Here is a 25,395-nt window from a genome sequence, read left to right as displayed (position 1 = left end):
ATGGCAGTCAATATACAATAGATCGTTTTCATATAGAAAGTATTTGTTTATAGTCTTTTATTACGGACCATTTCAATAATTACAGAATTGTATTTTTAAACCATAGCCTAGCTTTGTTTTTTTGTACAAACATTTTTCAACCTTAGACCAACTGCAGACGCCTCAGTGACACAAATGTTAAAAAATACCATGTTTTATGATAGCGCGCCAGTTTGTGAGCGTTTCTGCAAGTGCAGAGTGGTAGTAGTATCCGGTTCTCAGACAAGGAACTCACAAGAGACAGATTAAAACTAGAATGGTCAAAATTGACTGAAATTTTGTCGTGTGTGCTAAGCTCCAAAATGCTGAACCCTGCAACTCCTATTATGAAACTCACAGGCCTGTTTATTAGGCACCGCCATCCCGCCAAAATGAGGGTTATTTTTAAGACTTTGAAAAGCTCCCCAGGGGCCACAAATGACATTATGGATCTGTGGTCAAAATCCTTGGATCAAGTAAGCTGAATTTAAAGCGTAGAGTGCACCTTTAATGTGAATACAACAACACAAATAATGTTTCACCAGAAAGAATTAGAAAGTCCTGCATCCATAAATCCTCCAAAATCTATAAAAGTTCAGAAGTATAATCAGTATAATGAACTCAGATATCAAAAGAACTACTCAAGCATGTATTGTGTTTTACAGTGTCAGATTTTTGATGTTTTTACATGTAGGTGGTATTTAACTGTTGGTTGTTTCAAGTGGCAACTATTTATAAACTGCTGAAGTTTACATTTGTCACCGTTCAGTTAAAGCTAATATCTACAAATTTAGTGATTTTGCATTTTTCAGATAAACAGAAAGAATTTGTGCTTTTCTAAATGTTTAGGTAATTCTTCTACTTCTTAAGCTAGATAAAGTATTTGATAAAGGCGGGATAAAAAGGCACAAAAATGGAAAATGAGAATGTTAGCAAAAGGCATTATAAAAAGCTGGAAAATTGGCTGTTTTGCTCATGAAGCTGTCTTAAAGATAGTTTTCACCGCACAGGGATTATGTGGGTTTTTTTTTGCAAATCTTAATCTGAAAAGTATTTACAGGTAAATAAGAGGTGAGGCGAATACTGAATACTTAAAATAAGTGGGGAGGGAGTGCACACAAAAGGAAAAAGATTGTGCAAAGTACCTTCAAACTGTACTGAAGTACAGTGCTGGAGTAAATGTGTGACCTGTGTGACATGCAGGCATGTGGGTGTTCGTGTAAAAAATGTCCATGTAGACAACCATGCAGAGAGCTTGTTCTGTCCAGTGACGCTCTGAGTCACTGTGTGTGTTTGTGTGTGTGTGTGCGCACACTTGTGCGGGTGTGTGTATGCGGGTGCGTGTGTGGACATATGGCGGTGGTGTATGTCAGATGCAGGGCGATGCATGTGCCAGCAGCCTGTGGGTAGCTTTCAGGACATTTCTCCAACTGGCTTCTGTCTTGGCCGCGAAGCAGCACTTAGTTCAGGGTGAAAACTCTTTTCCTTCAAGCAGGATGTCAGAGCAGCAGCTCGCAACCTGGGCGTCAAAGCCCCTGGGGGGATTGGTAGATTAATTAAAGACCAAGTAAGGATAGTTCTAATTTTGAAATGTAAATATCTGGTTTATTAAGTCAGTCTCTAAAGGGGAGTGGGTTTTAGCTCCTTCAATTAGGGCTATCAATTACGGGAAATTTTCTAAAAAGGAAAAGAGTGATGCTGCTGTCAGAGGTCAGTGAGTGTTTGGAGTCCTGCTGCTCGTAAAGGTCCAGTGTGTGGGATTCAGGGGGACATACTCGCAGAAAAGGAATATAATAAAATGAGTATGTTTTCTTCAGTGTAAATCAGAGTATCATCCAAAAATAAGAATTGTTGTGCTTTTGTTACTTTAAAACAAGCTGTTTATATCTACATAGGGTGCGGGTCCCTGGAGATCGCCATGTTGAGCCTCCGTAAGCCCATAGGTGACAAGCCAAACACCTGGCACCAGATAAGCTCATTTGCTTTCACCGCCTTTACGCCTCGACCACTGTATTTAGCAGAGTCTCCACGAAAAGCAGTGTCTTAAAAACTGTTTTTTTTAAACGTGAAACTGCTTTATCAGTGTTTACCAGTTATGTCACCCGATCCGTTTCCCTCTGCAAATAATTTGGTTCCCAGTTAAAACCTCCTGAATGTCTGGATCTTAAATTATCAGAGAAAAAAGGTGAGAAACATGGTAGCAGGTGCTAAGCTAGCTTCTCGTCTGCACCAAACTGAGCAGCACTGGAGAAACACTGTTTTGTAACATGAAGCTGCTTTTTTTTTAATCACCTTGTCCATTTTGTAGAAGACATCTCTGCGGATCAATCAGCTCCCAGTAAAAACCTCCTGAGCAATGAACACCGGAGAAATTCTAACCGGGAGAAGTTTCAACTAATTGCAATCTGCAGTCCTCACCACTAGATGCCACTAAATCCCCCTAAGTCGGACAAAGTGGACCTCCAAGTGTCATAAATAAAAACACTGCTTATATGAAAAATTGAGACAACAGACAACAGTACGCTTCAAACTGATCTAGGGACAGATCCAACAGGCCCGTCTGTTGTCTGTGTGAAAAAACGTTACCAGCATTATAACCATACCTTCATTTTGTTCAAGTGTCTTTTTTACACAGAGATTGCACTACAGAGCCGCTACGAGGTCCCTTCTTTGTGCCTCCTTTGCATTTTTACACAGAACCAAACGATGATGGCGTTGTGGCACTCCAGTTTGTGATTATACGCTGAAATTCGGCTTCGCAGAATCAAAAGAAGTGTGACGGGCGTGAATTGAAACACAACAACGCCGACCTCTAGTGTGACATATAATATGTGTGTCGGCAGCGCTTTGTAAACAATAACAATGGCATAATATGTAAATAACAATCATTTCCTGGTCCTGTTATGTGGCGGCTGATCTCGTCCTCTGCTCAGATCTGTGGAGGAGTTCTTGAATCTAATGTTTTCCAGTTTGCGGACATCTACTCCCGCTGTTCTTCCTCTTTGAATTAGCCACAATTCGCCAACATCTACTTTTTAAATCTCCCGCGGTGGGTCGCACAACACACCCCACCTATGGTCACATCTTTACGGCTTTACATTTTATGCAGGCCTCATTTCGGCTCTGCTACTACCTCTGTTCCCGGCTCAGAGTAGTGCAGTAGGTGTGTGCAAAATTTGTGTTGGGTGACACTGGGACTATGTGCAGTTGCATATCTAGTGTTGTTTTTGTTCAGGCTGTTGTGTTTTTGATGTCATAGTGTGACAATTGTTTTTTGTTGTAAGTGTGGAGACATTATCTGCGCAGCACTGAGTCCAAGACAAATTTCCCCTACAGGGACAACAAAGTGTATCGTATCATATCGTATCATAACTGTGTCCCCCCTCTCGTACGCTCTATACAGAACAGCGAGGCGGCAAAACGGCGAATTATTCCCACCTTGAACAGTGTAAAAGCAGCTAGTATCTCATGACAGCGAGCCAGCATGTACGATACCATGACCCTGAAACTGAAACAGCTAAATGGAATTCAGCCATCATTTATTTTTATACTGTGACATGTCAAAATGTCTTCAGCGGGAAAGGCTGGTTGCAAAGACAAAGTTCAGGTTTTCCCACCCTTATGATATTATTTATTTTAATCATCTTAATCTTTAGTAGTTTATTTGAAATTTTTAATTAGCCCTGTAATAGTCTGGAATTTATTTGAGCAGTCTGGTCAGTTTTATAGTTTTTCTGACTGGTTTTAATGGCAGCTTTTTATTTCATTGCATAGGTTTATCAATGCATCATTACATTTAAAATTCAGTGTGTTTCTTCTGATATCTGGCCAGCAAGCAACACTGTTCGTTCTCCTCAGATCCATACCTGGTTCTCTGATGCTCTCTGCTGGTCAAAAAGCAGAACAGGCATCACACACTCAAACCGCTGCAGACAGAGACTTCTGCTGAATGCTGATCAAGGATCAGATTACCCTCGGCAACCCCATCTTTAATTATTACCCAGCCAGATGGTGAACTGATTTTAGATCAGTGATTATGGTCAGTTTCCTATGAACCCCTGGGCCTCTCCAGTATGATTGTGGAGGAGCTCTCGGCGGCGTCTCGTTCGTTCTTCTGCCTTTCTAATCAAAACTTGATTCACAGCAGGCAAGCCGCTGAGTGGACTCTTTAGTCAATCAATGGCTTTAATTATTCAATTAAAGCTCTAAGGAGAGGCTGGAAACGAGCCAACACCGCAGTTCTGGAAACAGGAGAATTGTGTTTGTGTGTGTGTGTTTGTCTGCGTATGTTTGTGTGTGTGTAACACAATGATTGACACCACTTGACCTGGTCAGCAGTGTGGCTTGGAGAGGAAAGACACACATAATGACTTTGTTTATCACGTCGGTAGCCTCTAACACAGCTAGTAGTGTTTGTATTTGGACAAGACAGAGTTTGTTCTCAAATTGTGCCTGCATGTCTGTTGGTTTTAATACAGCATGCAATAATGCAACGGTACTATCTCTGTCTTGGCAGCGTTATCTGTTCTCCTCTGGCTGAGAAACAGTCTCAGAGAAAGCAAAATGTTTCACCTTTAAGAAGAGTAAGAGAAGATTGTATTTGTGTCTTAATCCATGTGCCTTTTTTCACTCAGGGGCATTGGCAAACAGGGATTCCAATGTCAAGGTAAAGATAAACCCAATGTTATTGTCTTTTTTTTTTCGCAGTATTTAATCTTCTCAGATGATTTTCTCAGACTCATTTTTGAGGATAGTTTTCTCTCTTTCCTTCAGTTTGCAGCTTTGTGGTCCACAAAAGATGTCATGAGTTTGTGACCTTCACTTGTCCCGGCTCGGTGGCGGCACCCAGACCAGATGTAAGCGGAATATATCCATTACTTTCACCTTGCTTTGCTCTCTCGCTGTCTTGTCCTCCATTTTTCTCAAGATTTAGCCTGTCATCATCATATTTAGCCATCCGCTGCGTGCCAGGAACACGTGTTCATGACTCATCTGTCAATCCATACATCCTTCGTGCAGCCTTGTCCCATCTGTGACGTCTGCGTTCATGTCATCCTACAAGGCCTCGCAGATGCAGAGAGTTTGAGATAGACATTGGGGGTGGGGGGGTGCAGGTGGAGGGGATGATAAGAGGGAGAATTAGAGGGTGGAGAGAGAGCAACAGACTGCTCAGTCGTCCTCTCGGTGACATTTTCAGGATTTCAGGGAGATTTGTCTTTTCGTCACGTTTTTTTTTTTTTTTTATGCCAGCCAAATAAACTGCCTCAGAAATTGGGTCAAGGGGAACATGTGTGTGACTGTGTGTGTGCTGGAGTGTAAAAAAGGATGAGTGAAAGGAACACACGCGAGGAGAAACAGGGTGACGGTGTTTTTAAATAGCGGCTCAGAGGGAAGACAGTTTGGGAGAAGGTGGTGTGTGGAGAGTGGTGGTGGGGTCTGATGAGCTGCTGAGAGATAAAAATGATTCATCCCTCTCTGCACAGTACACACACACACAGACACACACACACACAGCCTTGCCTAGATGCACTCTCATTTATATGTCCTCTCCCAGTGGAGAAATCTAATTGGCTTGTTCATGAATACCCCACTCAACATCTCTCCACTAATCATACTCTGCGTGCATGTGTGTAAATGTGTGTGTGTGTTAACATTTTCTTCCATGCTCACACTCTGTGTGTGTTTGTGTGTGTGTTCTCCATGCACACTGTTTCTGTTTTCTTTCAGGACCTGAAGAGTCAGCACACATTTAAGGTCCACACTTACTCCAGTCCCACCTTCTGTGACCACTGTGGCTCGCTGCTGTACGGCCTCATACACCAGGGCATGAAATGTGGCAGTGAGTTTCTCTATATACAACTGTGTGATAAATCTCTCTGTGTGTACTTGCATTGATCATGTTGGGTGGGGGGGATCATTGCACACAGTCACATTTTAGGACTGACCTCCCAGCTGGGGAAATAAAACTGGTCCTTGTAAAATTAGCCTCAGAAACACGTTCATTTTCTAGCAGATGAGCACAATCAGCTGAAATTTAAACAATGGCGAGACACGGTGGCGTGAGCCTCTGTGGATGATGTGCAGCCTACAAACATGCACAAGAGGCTTTTGAACTTGTTTCTTACAATATGCTTCAAAATGCCAGTTGGTGGATATTTGGAAATATTTGGTGGATAAGCAAGACATCGGTGAGTGTTAGCTAAAGAACCAGAAAAGTAGGCTGCCTGGCAACAGTCGTAAACCCCGTAAATACAGCCAAACATTACATTTGTGCACTATAATAATTATAATAATAATAATAATAACTTTATTTATATAGCACCTTTAAAAACACCGTTTACAAAGTTCTTTGACAAACAAAGCAAAGTTAATAAGGCAGAGTTAATAATAAAATTGTAGTTAGTCAATGAAGCTGAAAAAAAGCCAGACAAGAGTTAAGGCAGAATTAAACAGGAGATTAGAGGCGAAAACATGTTAGAAAAATATAGTAACAAAGTAAAGGCAGTAGACACAGAACATGAATAATGATGATTACAATAAGCAGGATCAAGACAGAATAAAAAGTTAAGTTAAAAGATAAATTAGGAGATCAAATTAAAAGACAAACTAAATAAATTCATCTTTAAAGATTTAAAGATGACATCACATAAAAGCAGGTCTATAAAATGGATTTTAAGAAGTGATTTAAAATAAGTCATTGTTGCTTACCTTAAAATAGAAATGAGCTCACTCCGCCTCATTTCCTCACAGGACGCCACTCTTCCATCAGGCCGGGTTTTAGCGACCTCTCACGTTCGTCCTCTTCTTTCCTCAGCGAGGCGGGAACGATTTGAGGTCATTTGACACTGTGGTCTCTCAGTGAAGACTCGTTGAGATGTCTGCGCAACACTTATGAAACATGTTTATTAGTGAGCTCTACAGTTACTGATCTGCAAATTTAATCACCTTCAGACAGAGCAGGCTAGCTGTTTCCCACTGTTTCCATTCTTTATGCTAAGCTAAGCTAACTAGCTGCTGGCTGTAGACTAACAGTTACAGGTGAGACGTAACATTCGCATCAGTTTTTCTGCGTAAAGCCCGACAAAAAAGTGCATAAGCACATTTCCCAAAATGGTAAAAGGTCCCATAAAGTATCGTGGTAGGAGGGGTTTCTGTTATGTCTCTGGGAATAAATACAAATTAAGGCTGTAACCAGTATCCTAAAGTGACAAAAACAACATGACAAGGTGTTTTTTGTTTTATTTTTTTGCATTTTAGCTTTTTTTTTTAACATTGTATAATCTTTTGAACTTTTCATTTATCTAATTACTGTTTTCTGCTTATATTTGTTAACACTTGTGTATCGTTCTCCTGTGAGGTTGCGACATGAACGTCCATCGACGTTGTGAGACCAGTGTTCCCAGTCTCTGTGGCCAAGACCACACGGAGAAGAGAGGGAGGATCCACCTGACTGTCAGAGGAGAGAAGGAGGACGTCTTTGTCACAGGTGAGAGGCGCAGCTGGATCATGGGAAGTGTTTTTAAAAGAAAAGAAGGATTACTCAAGTAATGAAGGATTTTTCCCGCTCTCTTTGCTTTCTATTATTCTACTTTCCCTTCAGTGCGGGAGGCTCGTAACCTGATGCCCATGGATCCAAACGGTCTGTCAGACCCGTATGTTAAACTGAAATTGATTCCGGACCCAAAGAGCCACAGCAAACAGAAGACCAAGACCATCCGCTCAACGCTCAATCCCGTCTGGAATGAGAGTTTCACCTTGTGAGTCCTTGTGTACTAATCCAAGCTGGAAAATGTGTCTCAGACAAAATGTGCTTTAGGGAAAAGAAAATGTCAAAGAAACTGGAATTACTGAGTCATAGGAGGCACCCTGAAAGACAAATATTAGAGGGGAGAAAAGAAGGCTGATGATTCCTGAGTATGTGCAGTTTATTCTACATCAGCAGAGTTCAAATTTAATCCTTTACTTCCTTTTCTGATATTCGGTAGAATTAAAGGTCCAGTGTGCAGGATTTAGGGGTATATATCTGCAAAAACTGATTGTTATATAATAAGTATGTTTTCTTCTCTGTATAATCATCTAAAAATATGAATTGCCATGTTTTTGTTACCTCATAATGAGACGTTTATATCTACATAGGGAGCAGGTTGTTGTCCATGGAGTCCACCCAGGCCTCCAGGAAGTGTGCCAGGCTTTGAAGCTAACTTTTATAATGGCCAAACAGTGGGTTTATAACCCCCAAAACTGTTAAATGATGCCACTGGGCCCAAAAAGACTTTTTCCAGTAGATGTACATTAGGAAAGAGACTTCTGTAAGTCAGTGGATACATTTTTTTTTAGCGTCATAAACCCTGAAAAATAACTCAAGTCACTATCAGGATTTCATCTGTTTTATGTGATAACATTTGGACAGTGTAAAAGAGCCGCGAGATTGAATAATTTTACCCCCACTCACTTTAGTGGAGCACTAAACTGGAAGTCTCCAGAGCGCTTGCTTTATGGCCCAATGATGAGGAAGCAGTGCAGATCATCCATGTGACTTCATACTGTGAAAATTAAGCTTTTTTGGCTTCATGCACCACTGAGCAACTTTCATAGGAATGAACGGGGTCTCGCCTCCAACGCTGTATCCAGGTCTCTTAATACATCCATGGGTCCACCATGTTGCACCTCCATGTTTCTACATTAGCCCAGAAAGAGCAAACCAAACTCTGGCTCTAGACAGTTTTGCATTTTTCTGTCAGCCACTGTAGTTAGCAGTCCCTCCACGATGAGCCAAACAGTGTTGGAATTTTTTTTTCCCCACAAGAAACTGCTTTATTCTGTGTTTTGAGCTGTTTAAATTGCTGGTTCTATTTGTTTTTTGGAGATGAAGAGACCTCTGTGGGTAATGCGGCTCCCGTGAAAAACCTCCTGAATAATGAAATCCTCCATTTGAGTTCACACTGGGCACATGGGAGAAGTCTCAATCTGGTATTATCGCTGCTAGATGCCACTAAATCCTACACACCGCTCCTTTCAGATACTGGAAAATTTGTCTCAGAAATCCAGAAAATGCCACAATAGTGGGAAAAAAAATGTGCGTTGTTGTGTTGCTTGCACATTCTCCTCAGAAATATTTGAGTTTTTGTGTTTGTCTCTCCAGCTCAGTACGCGGTCACCAGTGGGACAGGCGTCTGTCTGTGGAGGTGTGGGACTGGGACCGCACGTCCAGGAATGATTTCATGGGAGCGCTGTCATTCGGCGTGAGTGAGATCTTCAGGCGTCCGATCAGTGGCTGGTTCAAACTGCTGGCTCAAGATGAAGGGGAATACTATAATATCCCCGTGCCGGACCCGGACCTGCAGGTAGGAAGATCGCTCCAGACAAAGAAAGCTATCAGTTGGTCGTCATGGTGAACAAAAGCAGCAGTGGAGATATTTGTTCACCTGCATTCACCTTTCTGTTTAATCCTTTCAAACCTGGACATCACTTGTCTTGTGCTGTTTTCGGATGTCTTTTTTTGAAATTCTTTCAAAAACATGGGGAAAAAGAAAATGAGTAACTTGAGAAATTTTCCCCAAATTGCAAGGAAATTAGTAGATTTAGTAAACTATTTTGAAAAAAATTGGGGAAAAGTCTAGGGGGAAAAAAAAGAAAAAAAAGTAGGCAAAAACAATATAATTATCATAATTACATATTTAAAATTGTATTGTAAAAAAAAGTACTCATTTTTAAGCACCTTTTCCAAGTTATTTCCTTGTTTGTTTTTAACTTTATGTTTTAACTTTATTTTTCATTTTTTTTAAAACAATTTTTCAGGTAACTTTCTTGTACTTTGTACTAATTTCTTGCTAATTTTGTGTTGTTTCTTCCTTCATAGCTCATTGCCTCCTTCCCATGTTTTAAAAGAAATCAAGCCAATTTTCTCAGGTTTCAAGGGGTTAATGAGTATTTATCCTAAACCCTGGACATAACCTTCATCAACTTATAATTATCTATATCTAATAAACACCAGCTGCCATGGCTCACTGGGTCAGGATCTTGAACTGTCCCTTCCTCTATCTGAGTAAAAAAAGCACAGAAGATTTATGCCCGCTGTTGAAGCTAAATAATTAGATAATAAATTATATAGATCCACTCCCTCCCTGTTACACTCAGTCTCCACCAGGGTGCAGGATTGTTCTGCCTGACTCTAATCTGAATCTGGGGGCAGGAAGGAGTTTGTTTGTCAGGTTTTGTTTGTGTGTCTGCTGGGCTGCATCCAACCATTCATCTCTCAACCCTCCCACTGTGATTCTGCAGGAGCCCCAGCCAGACGGCACGACACCCTCTCTGCCTCAAGCGCTACCTGCAGGGCTGTCTGAGCCGTTCCCTGTGGCCCTGTCCCCGACCCCTGTGCTGTCCTGCCCACCTGTCCACACCCCTGGTCCTGCCAAAGTCAAAGTGGGCATCCAGGACTTCAACTTCCTCATGGTGCTGGGCAAAGGCAGCTTTGGAAAGGTAAACACACAGAGTTCCCACGTATCTTTAAAAAGCATTAAATCCATTAATCCAAATATAAGGCTTTAATTAGCATTATAATGTCTTAAATTAGTTTTTCCAAAGTCTTAAAAATGCTCAGACATTGGAAGTAGGATTGTATTTGTTGTTGTTGATTGTTTTTCTCTGACTCTGCTATGCAAAGGGTAAAAAAAAGGCTAAAAAACATAAAATTAACTGAATGTCTGTTGCATTAACATCACCAAAAAAATAATATGTTATGTTACAATATTTATTTGAAAAAATAACATAAAATTCTCCCTAACCTTAAGTATTTGGTGTCAGTTCATGTTTTTTTCCCCTTCAATACCGGCTATTGTAAAAATGTTCCAAGTGGCATTAAAATAGTCATAAATCCAGTGTTCCCATGGTCATGGAAAAACTGGAAAAGTTATGTAATTTTCCAGTCATGTTTTCCAGGCCCAGAAAAGTCATGGAACCAGTTAAAACAGCTGAAAGTTTTGGAAAAGTCATGAAAGTTTGGTGTGTGTAGTGAGATTGTTAAGTAATCATTAGTGTGTAACCTTCCATGTAATGTTAACCTTCCATGAGTCTGTTATGTTTGGAAAAACCCGGCACGTCAAAATATTATTATGGATCCTTAAAAAGTCATGGAAAAGTTTTGAAATTTTGTCCATGAATATGTAAATCCCACTTGCCCTAAGTTGTAGGAACCCTGAAAACAACAAATATCAGCTTTTCTACAAACGATCAGCACCTCTGATCCAGCCGGTGAAAACAAAAATTATTCCTGGCTTTAAATAATTTCTTCTATTGATGGACTCGACCTTCAAGTGGCATTTCGAAGAGCAGCTCCCCCGAGTGGAATTTCTTTCTTACTAACATTGGCTTTCCTACATCTGCCAAATGATTCAGTTAACCCTTCTTCTGTGCTGTCAGCAGTCGTGAGCTCAGGCTGGCTGTCTTCCTACACGCCACACAGTCCTCCTGGAGGTGTTCATTTCAAGGGAGCCTCTGCTCTTCATTTTCTCTTTAATTCCCCAGTAGATGAGGCATAATGAAGAGAGTGGAGTTTTGAGTCCTTCTTCCTCCTCTGAAATCCCTCTGTGCTGTTTCATAACTGTCAGAGGAGAGTCTACAGAGGACAGGAGAAATAGACTCGACTTACGTAAGATGTGAGAGAGAAAAAAACGACCCAAGAAAGGAGAGACAGACCCCGGGGCTGCTGAGTGAGGGAAAGTGAAATAGAGAGTGGAAGAGGGGAGGATTACTGTGCTGCGGAAAGTGACAAAATGACCAAAAAGAAGTGGGATAACAGGAATGGAAAGAGGAAGAAGTGCATGATTTTTGTGAGATTTGCAATATTCTCAAGAGTCCCACTTTGGAGAAGAACAGGAGACAAGATCACAGAGGACGACAGGATTTCTCTCAGTCACTGACAGTTCATCAATAGCACGCACACACACACCTTCCTCACACACACCTTTCTGTAGTCACATTGATCTCTGAAAAATGACACCATGTAATTTTCTTCGTTCTTCCCCACTATTTGAAAGTTAAATGAGATCCTCTTTCCTCGCTACCCAGCAGCCATTACAGCGCAGCGCTTCAGGCCGACCAGACAATTTTAAACTGTGTTGTTGTCAGCACTTCCTCGCTGCTCCTCTTGACCGTATCTTTCCCGCGGACCACAGTAAAGCTCGGGTCATGTGGCTCTTATTGTGGAAAATTATAGCTTCATTAGCTTTCAGAGCGACCTGCTAGCAGCCAATTTCACAGGAGTGAGAAAATAGCCTCCAAATGTTTTTTTAATGTCTGATAAAAACACGAGAGCCGCTTCGCTTTTTTTATTCAAGACATTAATGTGTATTGAAATCTTTAGGCGTGTGCGCTGTTATTTCATCATATCGGGGTAAATGTGCACACACAGTGCTGAACTTGCTTGTCCATATACTGTGATGACTTTTCATTTTTCTCTTATACTATTTGACTTTATTATTGTTTTTTTCAGTACTGGAAACTTTATACAAAAGGCTGTGTGCAGGTCCTTAAAAAGTCTTAAAATGTCTTAATTTTTTATAAACATTACACCTTAAATGTCATTAAGTAGTCTTAAATTTGAATGGTTGAACAGAATTACAACAAACATTTTTATCTAATTTCATTTATCCATATTTGCACCTCCACACTGGCGACAGCTGTGGCCAAAAGGCCAGTTTTTGGGTTGTCTGTCCGTCCATCCCACTCTAGTGAACGTGACATCTCAGAAATGCCTTCAGGGAATTTTTTAAAAATTTGCACAAATGTCAAATGTCCACTTGGACTCAATGAAGAACTGACTTCATTTTGGTGGTCATAGGTCAAATGTCAAGGTCACAGTGACCTGACACCCGTCACATTCTTGTGAATGCAAAACCTCAAGAATTTCCTCAAATTTGGCACAAACGTCCACTCTCAAGAATGAACTGATTAGAATTTGGCGGTCAAAGGTCACTGTGAACTCACAAAACATGTTTTTGACTACATGTTTGTGAAGCATCCATGTTTTTAACAGTTATGGATGTAAACTATAAGTGCAATTTGACTGGTTTCAGAGGCATGCAACTGCAAAGTGGTAATTCTAGTTTAATTTCAAATTTTTCCATGTGACATCCGAATACTTGCACTTGATGCAAAATGTTGATTAACGTAACTTGCTTTGATAACGTAAAACCTACCTCTGCAAGTCTGGTTAAAAAATTATCTTGAAAAAAACGTCAGTGTAAGTGTCTGATTCCTGTAGATACCCTGTAAGTCCTGGAAAAGCATGGCACTTAATTTCATGAACAAATCTTTGCAAATGTACCTCAAAAGCACATAAATTTAATGAAAACAGCAGAACTAGTTTTCTCCTAACTAGAGCACCATGTCATTCATAACAAAATGACCTAAAAAATGTTCAGCACAGGGAGTATTACAGTACATGCATAATTCTATCTGGAGCTAGAAGTGACAGTGAATGCATTCCCGACTGTACTGCACAGACCGCTGTTGTGTTAACTGTGTGAGCAGTTGTAAAAAGAAAAAAAAGAATTTGAATTTAAAAACACTCTTGTAGCAGATAGTGGGTGTAGTTTTGTCTATAAATACACATTGTGTTTATTTGTGGACCTCGGTAGGTGGAAGACATGCAGTAGCTGTTAAAAAATTCTCTGGATTGTTTGTTTTTACTCTCGTCTCTCTGTCTCCGTGCAGGTGCTGCTGGCAGAGGAGAGAGGCAGCGAGCGTCTGTTTGCAGTGAAAGTGTTGAAGAAAGACGTTCTCTTCCAGGACGAAGACACGGAGAGCGCCCTGGTGGAGAGGAGGGTTCTGGCGCTCTCCTCTCGCCCTCACTTCCTCACATCGCTCTACTGCGCTTTCCAGACTGAGGTGTGTGTAAGCACGGGTGGATCATGAGACGATGGCCCCCCGGGCACAGATTAAAAAAAGGCCCCACCACCTCTCCTACATCAAGAACAAGACACACAGACTTAATGCTCGCTTTGCGTCTCTTTGTGGTCATTTTGTGCATCTTTGCAGTCATTTTGTGTCTTTTTTTGTGGAGTCTCCTTGTGGTCATTTTGTGTCTCTTTCTGCACCGTTTTGTGTCTCTTTGTAGTATTTTTGTGTCCTATTTGGCAGTGTCTCCTTGTGGTTGTTTTGTGGGGGGGTGTAGTGAATTTGTGTTGTGAGTTTGTCTTTGAGGTCATTTTGTGTCTCCTTGTGGTTGTTTTGCATGTCTTCATGGTAATTCTGTGTATTTTTTGCGTTTCCTTGTTGTTTTGTGTCTCTTTGTAGTTGTATGTCTCTTTGAGATCATTTTGTCCTTTCGGTTGTTCTGCGTGTCTTTGTAGTCATTTTGTCTATCTTTGAGGTAATTTTGTGTCTTTTTTTGCTCATTTTGTGTCTTTTTTTTGCTCGTTTTGTGTCTCTTTGTGGTTGTTCTGTCTGTTTTTTAGTTATTTTTTGTCTGTGATTTTTTTTGTGAGTCTTTGTTCTCTTTTTGTGTCTGTTTGTGGTCAGCACATGTTCATTTAAGTGACATAATACAGGTGACGGCTCGGGGGGCGCCTGACAGTTTGCACTCCCGTGGCATGTGCCCAGTGAGCTCGTTCAGTAATCCATCCGTCTATCTACCTGTGTGTAGGTCTGTGTGTGGAGGACATTCAGGGTCCTAAATGAACCACATAATCTTCATTAAATTGTCCATAAACGGCCTCACATTTTGTCTACGTTGTCCTCCCAGGATTTGTTTTAGTGAAGCGGGCTGAGAATTGTGATTAATAAATTAAATAATTAGTTTGCTTTCTTTAACAAGGTCCTTGGTCCTGGAGGAGGTTTTAAGAGATTGCTTTTTAATTTGGACAAGAGGTGATGATGTATGGAGAGTGTGTATATGTGTGTGTGCGTTTTGTCACTGCAGGACCGTCTGTATTATGTGATGGAGTACGTCAACGGAGGAGACCTGATGTTTCACATCCAGATAGTCGGCAAGTTCAAAGAGGCTCACGCAGCGTATGTAGTCAAAAAGCTCCTTTCTTTCACCTTTAATCAGTCTTCATCTCTACCATCTCATTTCCTGCCTTTCTTTTATCCTCTGCTCCTTTACATCCACACTCATCTCTTAGCTTTGTTCATTATACCTGGAGACTCATAAAAAGTCATCAAATCAAGTACCGGCCCTCTTCTTTTCCCCCAGTCTTTCTCCTCCCACTAATTTCATCTTTTCATCTACATTTTCCCTCCTCCTGGCTGTTCATCTAATCAATAATCTTTGATCAATCATCTAAAACGAATTCCTACCCTGTTGCTCATTTCCAGCTCTCTTTCTTCATCTTCCTGCCTTTCATCTGTTTGGTTTCCATCCCTTTCATCACCCTCTTGAGTCCACTTCCCTCTCCTCTCGCTGAAAACCTTGACCACCACCCCCCCCTCTCGTTCCCTCCAGGTTTTATGCGGCGGAGATAGCGGTCGGCCTCTTCTTCCTCCACAGCAAAGGCATCATCTACAGGTAGAGAACAGGGCCGCTCATCTCACATGGCCTGGTTTGGCGCTGTCACTGCTCCGCTCGGTGCAGCACACAGACGCGACACAGATTTATCATCTCTTTTGTAGCTAATGACTGTTATAAAGATGTTATCTATCAAAATGATTCATACCTGTGTGATCTGTCTCCTCCTCTCTCAGGGATCTGAAGCTGGATAACGTGCTGCTCGACAGCGAGGGACACATAAAGATAGCCGACTTTGGTATGTGCAGGGAGGGCATGTTGGAAGGCGACACCACACGCACCTTCTGCGGCACCCCTGACTACATCGCCCCCGAGGTACAGCCACCCCTGCTCTCACTTCACGGTCCAGACTAACTTCTGAACTCCACTCATTTGCTCCTTAAATCCCTCATTTCCCCTCGTTTCACCCGTGTCTTCCCCTCTTCGTTTGCTTGACCTGTTTTCGCAGTGCTGCTGCGAGACGGCGAGTTGCTTCGCTGCAGCTCCTCTCATCTCCTCTGTCCTTTCTGACCTTGTCAGCATTTTTGAATAATTAACTTCACATGATTCAATTAGCGGCAGTGTGTGCTTGTGCTATGAGAGCATCGCATAGAAACCACGATTGTCCTTCAGAGACCTTGTTTTACCAGTTTTGCTTTCACTTAGTGCAATTGACTTAAGGTGATTAACTCCCCTGAGAGTGACACAAACCACTGAAAACTAGCTGAAGCAGGATTTAATCGATGACGATGCAAATTTCCGCCTGAAAACAGCGGAGGTGGTTTTGCTTGACACCCTTTTGAAATGCAAAATATCATAACAGCATGCTTTATAATGTTTAGCTTACAAATGGTTTGAAATGTGTGTGTGTGTGTGCATTTCTGTGTTCGGCAGCCATAAACAAAGAGTGAAGGATATATCCAGCTTGCTCAGTTTATGGACTTGTAGTCGACAGACGCAGCAGAGAGAGAGAGAAGATGTGACTGTTGTGCACGTCTTTGATATTGTAAACCTTGCTATGGCACCCCTGGGTATTGACTCTCTTATGTAAACACCCATTGATTCCTCTGCATCTGCCATTTTGGAAGAGATACAATATATTTCCCCAGGGGCTGGGAATTGTTCCCTTGTGCTCCCCCCCCTCCTGCGTGCACACACACACACACACACACACACACACACACACACACACACACACACACTGGGAAAACAAACACACACAAACATGTGCAGACAACACAAACACATAAATCCAAAGTGTTGATTATTTCTGAGCTCATTCATACATTTACCCATCCCTAATGCCACACTTTCTCCCTCTCTCTGCTTTTCACTCTGACTGTCTCTGATACTGTAGCTGCTTATCATCTGACTGCTACAACTCGGCTTTCTCTCACTCTCCCCGTCTTCTTTCCTCTTCCTTATCTCTGCACCACCATTATCTCCTCTCCTGTTCCCTCCATCCTTTTTCAGATTGTGGCCTATCAGCCCTATGATAAAGCAGTGGACTGGTGGTCCTATGGCGTGCTGCTGTATGAAATGTTGGCAGGACAGGTAAGACTCAGCTTAATCCTAACTATAGAGCCGCGTGCGCAGACACTTAAGCCTCCAGTGCTCGTTCTTTGTAATCACTTCAAAAGACTTTCAAGAGAACTTTAATTTCAACATATTTGCTTTCAGTTTGCTCACAGGTCCTCGAGGTTCACTCTGTCTTTTCTCTTCTCTCTCTGTCTTTTCCTCTCAGCCACCATTTGATGGTATTGACGAGGAGGAGCTGTTTCAGTCCATCATGGAGCAGAGTGTTGTGTACCCGAAAAGTCTCTCTCGTGAAGCTGTCGCTATCTGCAAGGGAGTAAGACACCATTCCTCTTACTCAGAACTTTTAGCACACAGACAGTTAAGATAAACCTGTATAAATGAGAAGAATAAAATGAAATTACTATATTACATTTCTAAAAATACACACTTAAATAAATACAGCAAACCATGTTTATTGTTGGCAACTAATTGGAGCTCACCCACCTGGCACTATATGTCAGTATGACATCAGAAAGATGTTGGACTCATAAGTCGAATAGACTTTAAGTTTTGAATGAAATGAATATGGGGTTGACCATATTTAAATGTCAAACGAGAACGTGAGAATTTCATGTTTTTTGGAGGCTAACAGTATGACTTTTTGTAGTTCTTGGGTTGTGTTCTCTTAACCTCATCACTAAACATATATTAACCTTTATTTCATCAGCTAGTCCCAATAAGATTAAGATAGACCTGAGACCTGAGTGCATAATAACGACATAAAACAAACAATTTAAAATGTACAATATCAATCATGGTTAAAAACACACACACACACACACACACACACATATATATATATGTATATATTTATATAAAATAATACTCACTCCCAAATCAGTTTAAGTTCTAGGAAATGGAAATGCTGTTATTCTGCGTCGTTGCAATGAGACATTTGGAGGACGTTGGATTTTGGTTACTTAACGACACAACATCAATGTCATTAATCACCGGTATTCAACGTTAAATTGAAGGTTGCATTAGATTTTGTCCTGACATTGAATTTTGTGTCAATGTCCGATGACGTTGGTGGTTAAGTGGGTATAATCCAACTTTCAAACTCAGATTAAAGTTGTTTGCACACGGCTCTCAACATGGAGGTGCGTGCAGCAAACGGTGCTAACAGAGCTAACATGCTGACAGAGCTAACAGTGTTAACATGCTGACAGAGCTAACAGTGTTAACATGCTGACAGAGCTAACAGTGTTAACATGGAGGGGAAACGGAGCATAAATCTTCCACAATAACAGATCGCTGTTGTGAATATGAAGCAAGAGCCAGAAGCCATTAACTTAACTTATAAAGCATAAAAACATGGAAATGCGTTATACGTCTGAAGGTAACAAAATCCTTCCTCCAACACCTTTAAAACTCACCAACATGTTATATCTATCTATATATTTAATAATAAGTAATTTCAACATTTTGGTTTTTGTACATTAAACAAACAAGATAACGTGTAAATGAGTGAGATTTAGCCTCACAAAATTAGTGTAAATGCTCATATAAATCAGAAAAAGTAAATTAAATTATGTAATATAACATTTAAAATTAATTTAAATCATATTTAGCAGATAAAATTCACCTCGTATACTGTGACTTTTTCCCTCCTTTTCTTCACTCTTTCCAAAGCTCCTCACGAAGCACCCGGCCAAGCGTCTGGGTGGAGGAGAGGAAGCGGAGAGAGAAATCAGAGAGCATCCATTCTTCCGCTGGATCGACTGGGACCGTCTGGAGAGACTGGAGATCCAGGCGCCCTTCAAACCCAGAACTGTCAGTACAACAGATGGACCACAGACTCGTCTGTCCTTGTCTTTCTTTCTTTCTGTATTTCTTTCTTTCTTTCTTTTTTTTCTGTATTTCTTTCTACTGTATTTCTGTCTTTCTGTTTCTTTCTTTTTTTTGTCTTTCTGTCTTTTTCTTTCTTTCTTGTCACTCTCTCTTCCCCCTCTCTTCTGTCCTCTCTCTCTCTGTCACTCCGAGGACACTTTTAGGGAATTAAAGCTGTCACTTTCCTCCATCTGTCTCCTCTCTCTCAAACTGCTTTCCCTCGTTTCCCTGCATGCCTCCTCTCTCCTCCGTCCTCATTGTGTTGGCCATTTCATCCCCTCTTCTTCTCTCTATTTTCTGTCCCCCCCTCCATCTCTCTCTCCCCCATTCCTCCCTCCTTTCTGTCTTTTCATCACCTCGGCTGGCTCCTAGAGATTGGCTCTGAGCGCTCGGGAACAGACAGTCCAGTCATAACAGGCAGGACCCCCTGACCTCGGGGTCCTGCCTGCTCCTCCCATATGCAAATGTATGTCATCATTAGCCTGCCACACGCCAGTTTGCGGCCCCGCCGGCCAATGGTGAGGTGTACCTTGAGTGAGTGGAGTACGCTCAGGGGTTAGAGGCCAGGCCCATTAGCCAAATGAGATTCAAATCATCCAGCAGAGCGGCTGTCAAGGAGCAGGGGAAGAGACGTGAGCAGCTTTCTTCCTACAGTAGGTGTGATAGAGAGTTCCTCGGAGGGAAAACGAGGGTGTGGGTGAGCAAAAGAGAAACGTAGGTGCAGTCTTTTTATAATATCACTTCTCTTGTGTCTTTTTTTCAGGAGGTACTTGACAGAGTGTGCGATCAGCATTAATCATGTGTGGTGCTAATCTTCTGTTCTTCTTCATCAGGGTGGGAGAAAAGGCGAAAATTTCGACAAGTTCTTCACAGCAGCTCCGTCAGCTCTCACCCCCTCCGACCCGGATATACTCGCAGCCATCAACCAGGAAGACTTCGAAGGCTTCACTTTCCAAAACCCAGACTTTGCCCCCTCGCCTCTGACCGCTGTTTGACTCCCACACAACAACCCCTCCAAAAACAACCTTGTTAATCCCCCTAATAGTAGTTTTATAACAAAGAATTTGAAACTAGAAGCGACTATTAATGACACCTCTCATAACCAAATTCTGACGTTTACATGAAAATGCCAAGACACCTTTATATTCATCTTTGATGTATTATTCCTTGATAGTCACAGAATGTGTTGCAGCGATGCAAACAAAGCCAGTATTGTTCTGTAGATTTCCATCATAGAGTTTTTTATGTAAGACCGTAACTTGATGTAAGAGTACTGTAGTCTGAACCCAAGAATCTCTTTTGCATGCAGTGTTTTTAGAATCTTTGACACACTAGTTTTCTAGAGTTAGAGATTATCCAAGAAACTATACCTGTGTAATTTTGCAATTCAGTTTCAAACTTTTTTTCCATTACTCTGATTAGAATCATCTTGTGTGGTGAAAAGCCGCATTTTACGAAACAATTACAGGTTTTTCTCATACAGCTATACAGGCCACATAGGAGGCAAAACAAGACGCTTTTTAAATCATGCAGATCACATGATTTAAAATGTGTCTTAGCAGGTATATTCCAGCCGAATATTACGTTTATGCACAGTAAATCAGCATCAGAAGCACGATAATTCTAAATATCTCTCTCACTCTGTTTGTGTGTGAGCGTTGACACTTTGACTCTGATGCAAACTGAGCGGGTATTTATTAGACTGGCAGGCTGTGGAAAAGCTCAGGTTCCTCTGGCCTGGCCCGAACTCTCAGTTAAACGTCACACCGGTGACCTCACATGGCCCGCTGTGATGATGAAACAACGCAGCGGGCTCAATGTGACAGTTAATGTGCATTGCAGCCCCCCAGCTCATGCACACTCCGTCTGGGAGGAAGTCCTCACATTTCTGCCGCAGTTTGAGCTGCGTAATTTTATATTTACGTGATTTTTTTTCTCTTATTAATCTTTAAGCTGTGGGCTTATCCGCACTGCAATATATAGTATCCCTGCTCCTTAATAACATCCTACAACTGCACTGAAATCTCTTTATGCAGTCTAAGAGAATATGCCTCCTAATGAAGACGCTTGCACAGGTACAAGCGCTTTATTATTTGTGTGGTGCATACCTCAAAGCTTTTTGCTGTGTAATGACGTCCTCACAGCATTGATTAGGCGTAATTAAAAGCGAGGCTCACTGGGACTGTTCAATACATGGAAACAATAATAGCAGCGCTGTCATTTAACACTATCTGAGCGGGGCAGGTGGCTGCAAACATACAGTTCAATTATCTCATTTCAGTGCTCTTATCTAAACAGCAGGTTATTTCAAACTAAAACATGTTTCTCTTTAAATCATCTTTTCAGGTTTTTCAATCTATACTTTATGTCAGCAGTATGATCATTATAATCATCATCCAGAGGAGGAAAATCATATAGATTTGCTTTGAATGAGCAGTTTGCAAGATTTAGCAGCATCTAGCGGTGAGGACTGCAGATTGCAACCAGCTGAAACTTCACACCATCAGGATTCATTCAGTATTCAGGAGGTTTTTACCGGGAGCTGAATTATCCGCAGAGGTAGCTTCCTCTCCAAAACAAACAGACCAAGTGATTAAGGCCGGCAAAAAACCCTAAATGAAGCAGTTTTATATTAAAGATCAGTATTTCTTGTAATTGGTTTGGCTTGTTGGAGGAAGGGCACTAGCACCTGCTAATGTGTGCTCACCCTATTTCTCATCCAGATGTTCAGGAGGTTTTTACCAAGAGGTTTGACATTAAAAATCGGTGTTTCTTCAGTGCTTTTTGGCATGTCGGAGATGGGCTGTTAGCCCGGCACCTGCTCACCTTCTCTCTCTGGTAACTTAGATCCAGATGTTCAGGAAGTTTTCAGCAGAAACCAAACTACCCGCAGAGGTGTCCTCCGCTCCAGAACATACGGACTTAGTGATTAATACCAGTAAAAAACAGTGAATAAATGCGTTCCACATTAAAAAATCGGTGTCTATCCTCAGGCCGCTATCAGAGCACCTGCTAATTTGTGCTCACCTTTTTTCTAAACCAGGCGTTCAGAAAGTTTTTATCTGGAGCAAAGTCATCTGCTGAGGTCTCTTCCTCTCCAAAACAAGTGGACTCGGTGGTTAAAACCAGCAAATACACTGAATAAAACAGCTTCATATTAATAAAATCTGTGTTTTTTATCACAAAGGGTTTGCTAACTACGAAGGCTGATGAAAATCACAAATGGCCATTGTTTAGTTTGTCCACTCTGGGCTACTGTAAAGTGAAACAGTGCAACATGGGTATCGATAGATAAGGACCCGCTTCCTATGGAGATATAAACGGCTCATCTAAAGTAACAAAAACACATCAGTACTTATTAACAGCTGATTATACACTAAAGAAAACATACTTATTGTACTATATTCCATTTCTGCCAGTATATCCCCCTACATCCTACACACCGGTCCTTTGAGTAAACGTGTGTGTGTATGTGTGTGTGTGTGTGTGTGTGTGTGTGTGTGTCCCTTTAAAAGTGGCCAACTGTAAAAGGTCAGAGCAGTCTGTCTGATCGCCTCAGCTCAGTTTGATTCGAGGTCAAATGTCTAAACATACACAATACTTGAATACAGTAGGCAATACAGTCAATAATATATTATACAATAGATAATTTATGGATTTATGTATCTGTTAGTTGAGTTAACTTCTGTTTTTATCTGCTGGAAAAAAAAAAAGAACAGCGAAATAAACTCACTGAAAAAAAAATCGTGAAACAAGAACAAGTGTTTCATTCTGTGATTTTATGTGCGAAGCTGCCGAGAAACAAACATGCACAGCCTCTCGCTTTGTCTCCTCCTCACGCCTCTCTGTCACGCTCCCTCCCTCTCCCTCACATTCACACATACTCACACTCAAAAGTGCAACCTCAAGCATGTGCGCGCACACACATACACTCTCTCACACACGCAGAGAAGATGCTGACCCCTCTATTTACTGTGATGCTGTAGTTGTCGAACCAGCAAAACCACCTCTCAGGCATCTCGCTTTCACTCCCTCCTCCTCCTCCTCCTCCTCCGAAGCAGCCTCACACTCCCACCTCCTCCAACCCTTAAGCCCCTCCCCCCTCCCTCCAGCCCCTCCAGCATCATGATGGGACTAATATCCCCAAAGAGATCTGAGTTATAACAAGTTGACCTTCACATTAAAATCTCATCAACTTCCCATCTCCCTCTCTGCCTCGCTCTCCTCCTCTCTATCTGCCCTTCATCTCTCTTCTTCTCTGTTGGTCCTTTCTGTGAGCGCTGCACTGTAAACGCTTTAATGCACTGTTTATGTCCTTCTCTGTAAATCTTGTCAGATTGTATTCTTGTTGCTGTTAACTCTTTGATACACCCCCTCAAAATGTTGTCTTCTGACACAAGTGTCATGTCTTATCTTTTCCCGGCCTTTGCATCAATAGTCCGACCTGTTTCACGCTCTCTGACAGAGTTTTTCTACATTTTAATTTGACAATTTTCACACCAAAAAAAAATGCATCCCGAATTTTAAAGCTAAAATGATGTTCTTTGTTGCCATAATTCTAAAATATGTCACAAATCATGTCAAGAAATGTAACCTTTATGTTTTAATGGTTTCATATTGATTCTTGTGATGACTAAATTAATTTAGACGTTTTGTATAGCGGCAGATTAGCCTCTTTTATAGTTTGTTTAACCTACGATATAGTGGTGAAGGAGTTAGGTAGTTAAATTAGGTATTTTGACCCTTTGAAACTTGGAAAAAAGGCACGGAGCAACTTTGCAAGTGCAAAGTGCAAGAAATTAGTAGATTTAGAAATTGTTTTTATAAAGCTAGGGAAAAACATCTAGGAAGAAAAAATTGAAAAAAAAAACGTATTTCTAATGATCATAATTGTATATTTAAAATTATGTTACAGAATTATTATAATTTCTTAATAGCTCCACCAGGTCATTTATATCTTTTTTTGTTTGAACTTTCTTTCCCTTTTTTTGTTTTTTTAAAAATAACTTAAGTAATTTTCTTGTACTTTCTTCTAATTTTGGGTCATATCTTTTGTTATTTATATATCTTATTGCATTTTTCACGTTTTTTGACAGAAATTGCTCAGGTTTTAAAGGGTTTTAAGAAAATAAAACACCTAATGCCACCTTCCTAAAAAAAGATCAATCCTACTAGCTTTGTTTGATGTTGACTGCCTGATTTTAAACTCCTTCACCACAACCTTTACTCCAACCTTGACAGTATCTGCCTTCTTGTAACTGAACCTCCTGCGCTCTGCGGTCGGAGTCGTGTGTGCAGAGCATCACTCACTGTCACTCTGACATGATATCATCCCTCTTCTTCACCGCTGCTGCCTCCTCTTCCTCTATCTCTCGCTGTTCTCTTTCTATCTTGCCTCGATCTCTCATTCTCACCCCTCCTCTTCCTCTCTCCCTCCCTCTCTCCTGCCCTGAGGTCAGAGTGTGCTGTAGACTATTGATATCGTTACTAAAAATATAGGATTCCTCCACCAGTTGGCTAAAAATAGAGCAAGGGACATGGACCACGGGAGACAAAGTAGGAGGGGGGCAAGAGGAAGAGGAGGAGAGGGATGAAGAGAGAAAGAAAGAGAGGGAGAGAGAGGTTACTACAGTAGCTGTGCAGTTTAACGGCATCCATTCGCTCCCATTATGTGGGTTTAAGTCAAAGTGTCTGACAAGACTGTGAATGAGATAAAGCTACAAGAATGATGGTGATCTACCATCTTTGATACGTGATGCGGGGTATTTCTCATTTTTGTAAACTGGATTTCACAGAAATTACATTAATTTACATCATCGTTATGATCATAATTAAGGACAGTCGTGCAAAAAGCATGTCAAAAACATTTAAAAATAATAATTATTGCAAAATAATGCTGACATAAAATGAATATTAAAGAATAATATGACAGAATATAATAAATAATAAATAAAAATGGGGAAAAACAGGCAAAAAAGTTGTAATAAGTCAAACTTCATTTGTAGAGCACCTTTCATACAAGTGAGTTAAATTTTGTGTTCGACACATAAGTGACAAGCTAAAAATAATAAGACAAAATGTACAAATTTAAATGTACAGTAACAACCCACAATCATTACTGTCGCCCCTCTTGTGCATATTCTTGTATCTATATTCTCTGAACTTTTACATCCCCTGCACAGTCATTTGCACATTCCCGCACAACTGTACACTTTTGAAAGCAGCCCCTTTAATAACTTCATATATTTACATATTCTCACAAATGCATATTCTTCTGTAAATGTTTTTTTGTTGTTGTGATTTTAATATTTTTATATTGATTTTTAATGGGTTGGTACATGACAGGTTAACATATCAAATGAGACATTTCTTTGGCTACAATAACAATAAAATGTCTACAAAATACAGAATAAAGGAGATCAGTAGAGAGGGCACAACACAAGTCAACCCCCACCCCAAAATAAAAAATGAAAAAATAATTG

General features: G+C 41.0%; 1 protein-coding gene across 1 annotated transcript in view; it reads left to right on the top strand.

Moving 5' to 3' along the window:
- The window catches only part of prkcg (protein kinase C, gamma), a 29,883-nt gene extending 6,898 nt beyond the window's left edge, over nucleotides 1–22,985 (top strand). Inside the window, exons 3-17 of the mRNA XM_042490322.2 lie at nucleotides 4,653–4,684; nucleotides 4,792–4,874; nucleotides 5,746–5,857; nucleotides 7,376–7,504; nucleotides 7,619–7,775; nucleotides 9,161–9,362; nucleotides 10,300–10,497; nucleotides 13,732–13,905; nucleotides 14,939–15,030; nucleotides 15,464–15,526; nucleotides 15,703–15,841; nucleotides 16,979–17,059; nucleotides 17,250–17,357; nucleotides 18,716–18,856; nucleotides 19,747–22,985. Of these exons, the coding sequence (XP_042346256.1) occupies nucleotides 4,653–4,684; nucleotides 4,792–4,874; nucleotides 5,746–5,857; nucleotides 7,376–7,504; nucleotides 7,619–7,775; nucleotides 9,161–9,362; nucleotides 10,300–10,497; nucleotides 13,732–13,905; nucleotides 14,939–15,030; nucleotides 15,464–15,526; nucleotides 15,703–15,841; nucleotides 16,979–17,059; nucleotides 17,250–17,357; nucleotides 18,716–18,856; nucleotides 19,747–19,908 (1,873 nt within the window). The 3' untranslated portion in view covers nucleotides 19,909–22,985. The remainder of the gene's footprint in view (nucleotides 1–4,652; nucleotides 4,685–4,791; nucleotides 4,875–5,745; nucleotides 5,858–7,375; nucleotides 7,505–7,618; nucleotides 7,776–9,160; nucleotides 9,363–10,299; nucleotides 10,498–13,731; nucleotides 13,906–14,938; nucleotides 15,031–15,463; nucleotides 15,527–15,702; nucleotides 15,842–16,978; nucleotides 17,060–17,249; nucleotides 17,358–18,715; nucleotides 18,857–19,746) is intronic.
- The last annotated feature ends 2,410 nt before the right edge of the window (nucleotides 22,986–25,395 follow it).

The sequence above is a fragment of the Plectropomus leopardus genome, chromosome 11 (assembly GCF_026936395.1).
Source record: "Plectropomus leopardus strain MGB_pleo_1.0 chromosome 11, ASM2693639v1, whole genome shotgun sequence".
NCBI classification, from domain to species: domain Eukaryota; kingdom Metazoa; phylum Chordata; class Actinopteri; order Perciformes; family Serranidae; genus Plectropomus; species Plectropomus leopardus.
This window is presented reverse-complemented; position numbering and strand designations above follow the sequence as displayed.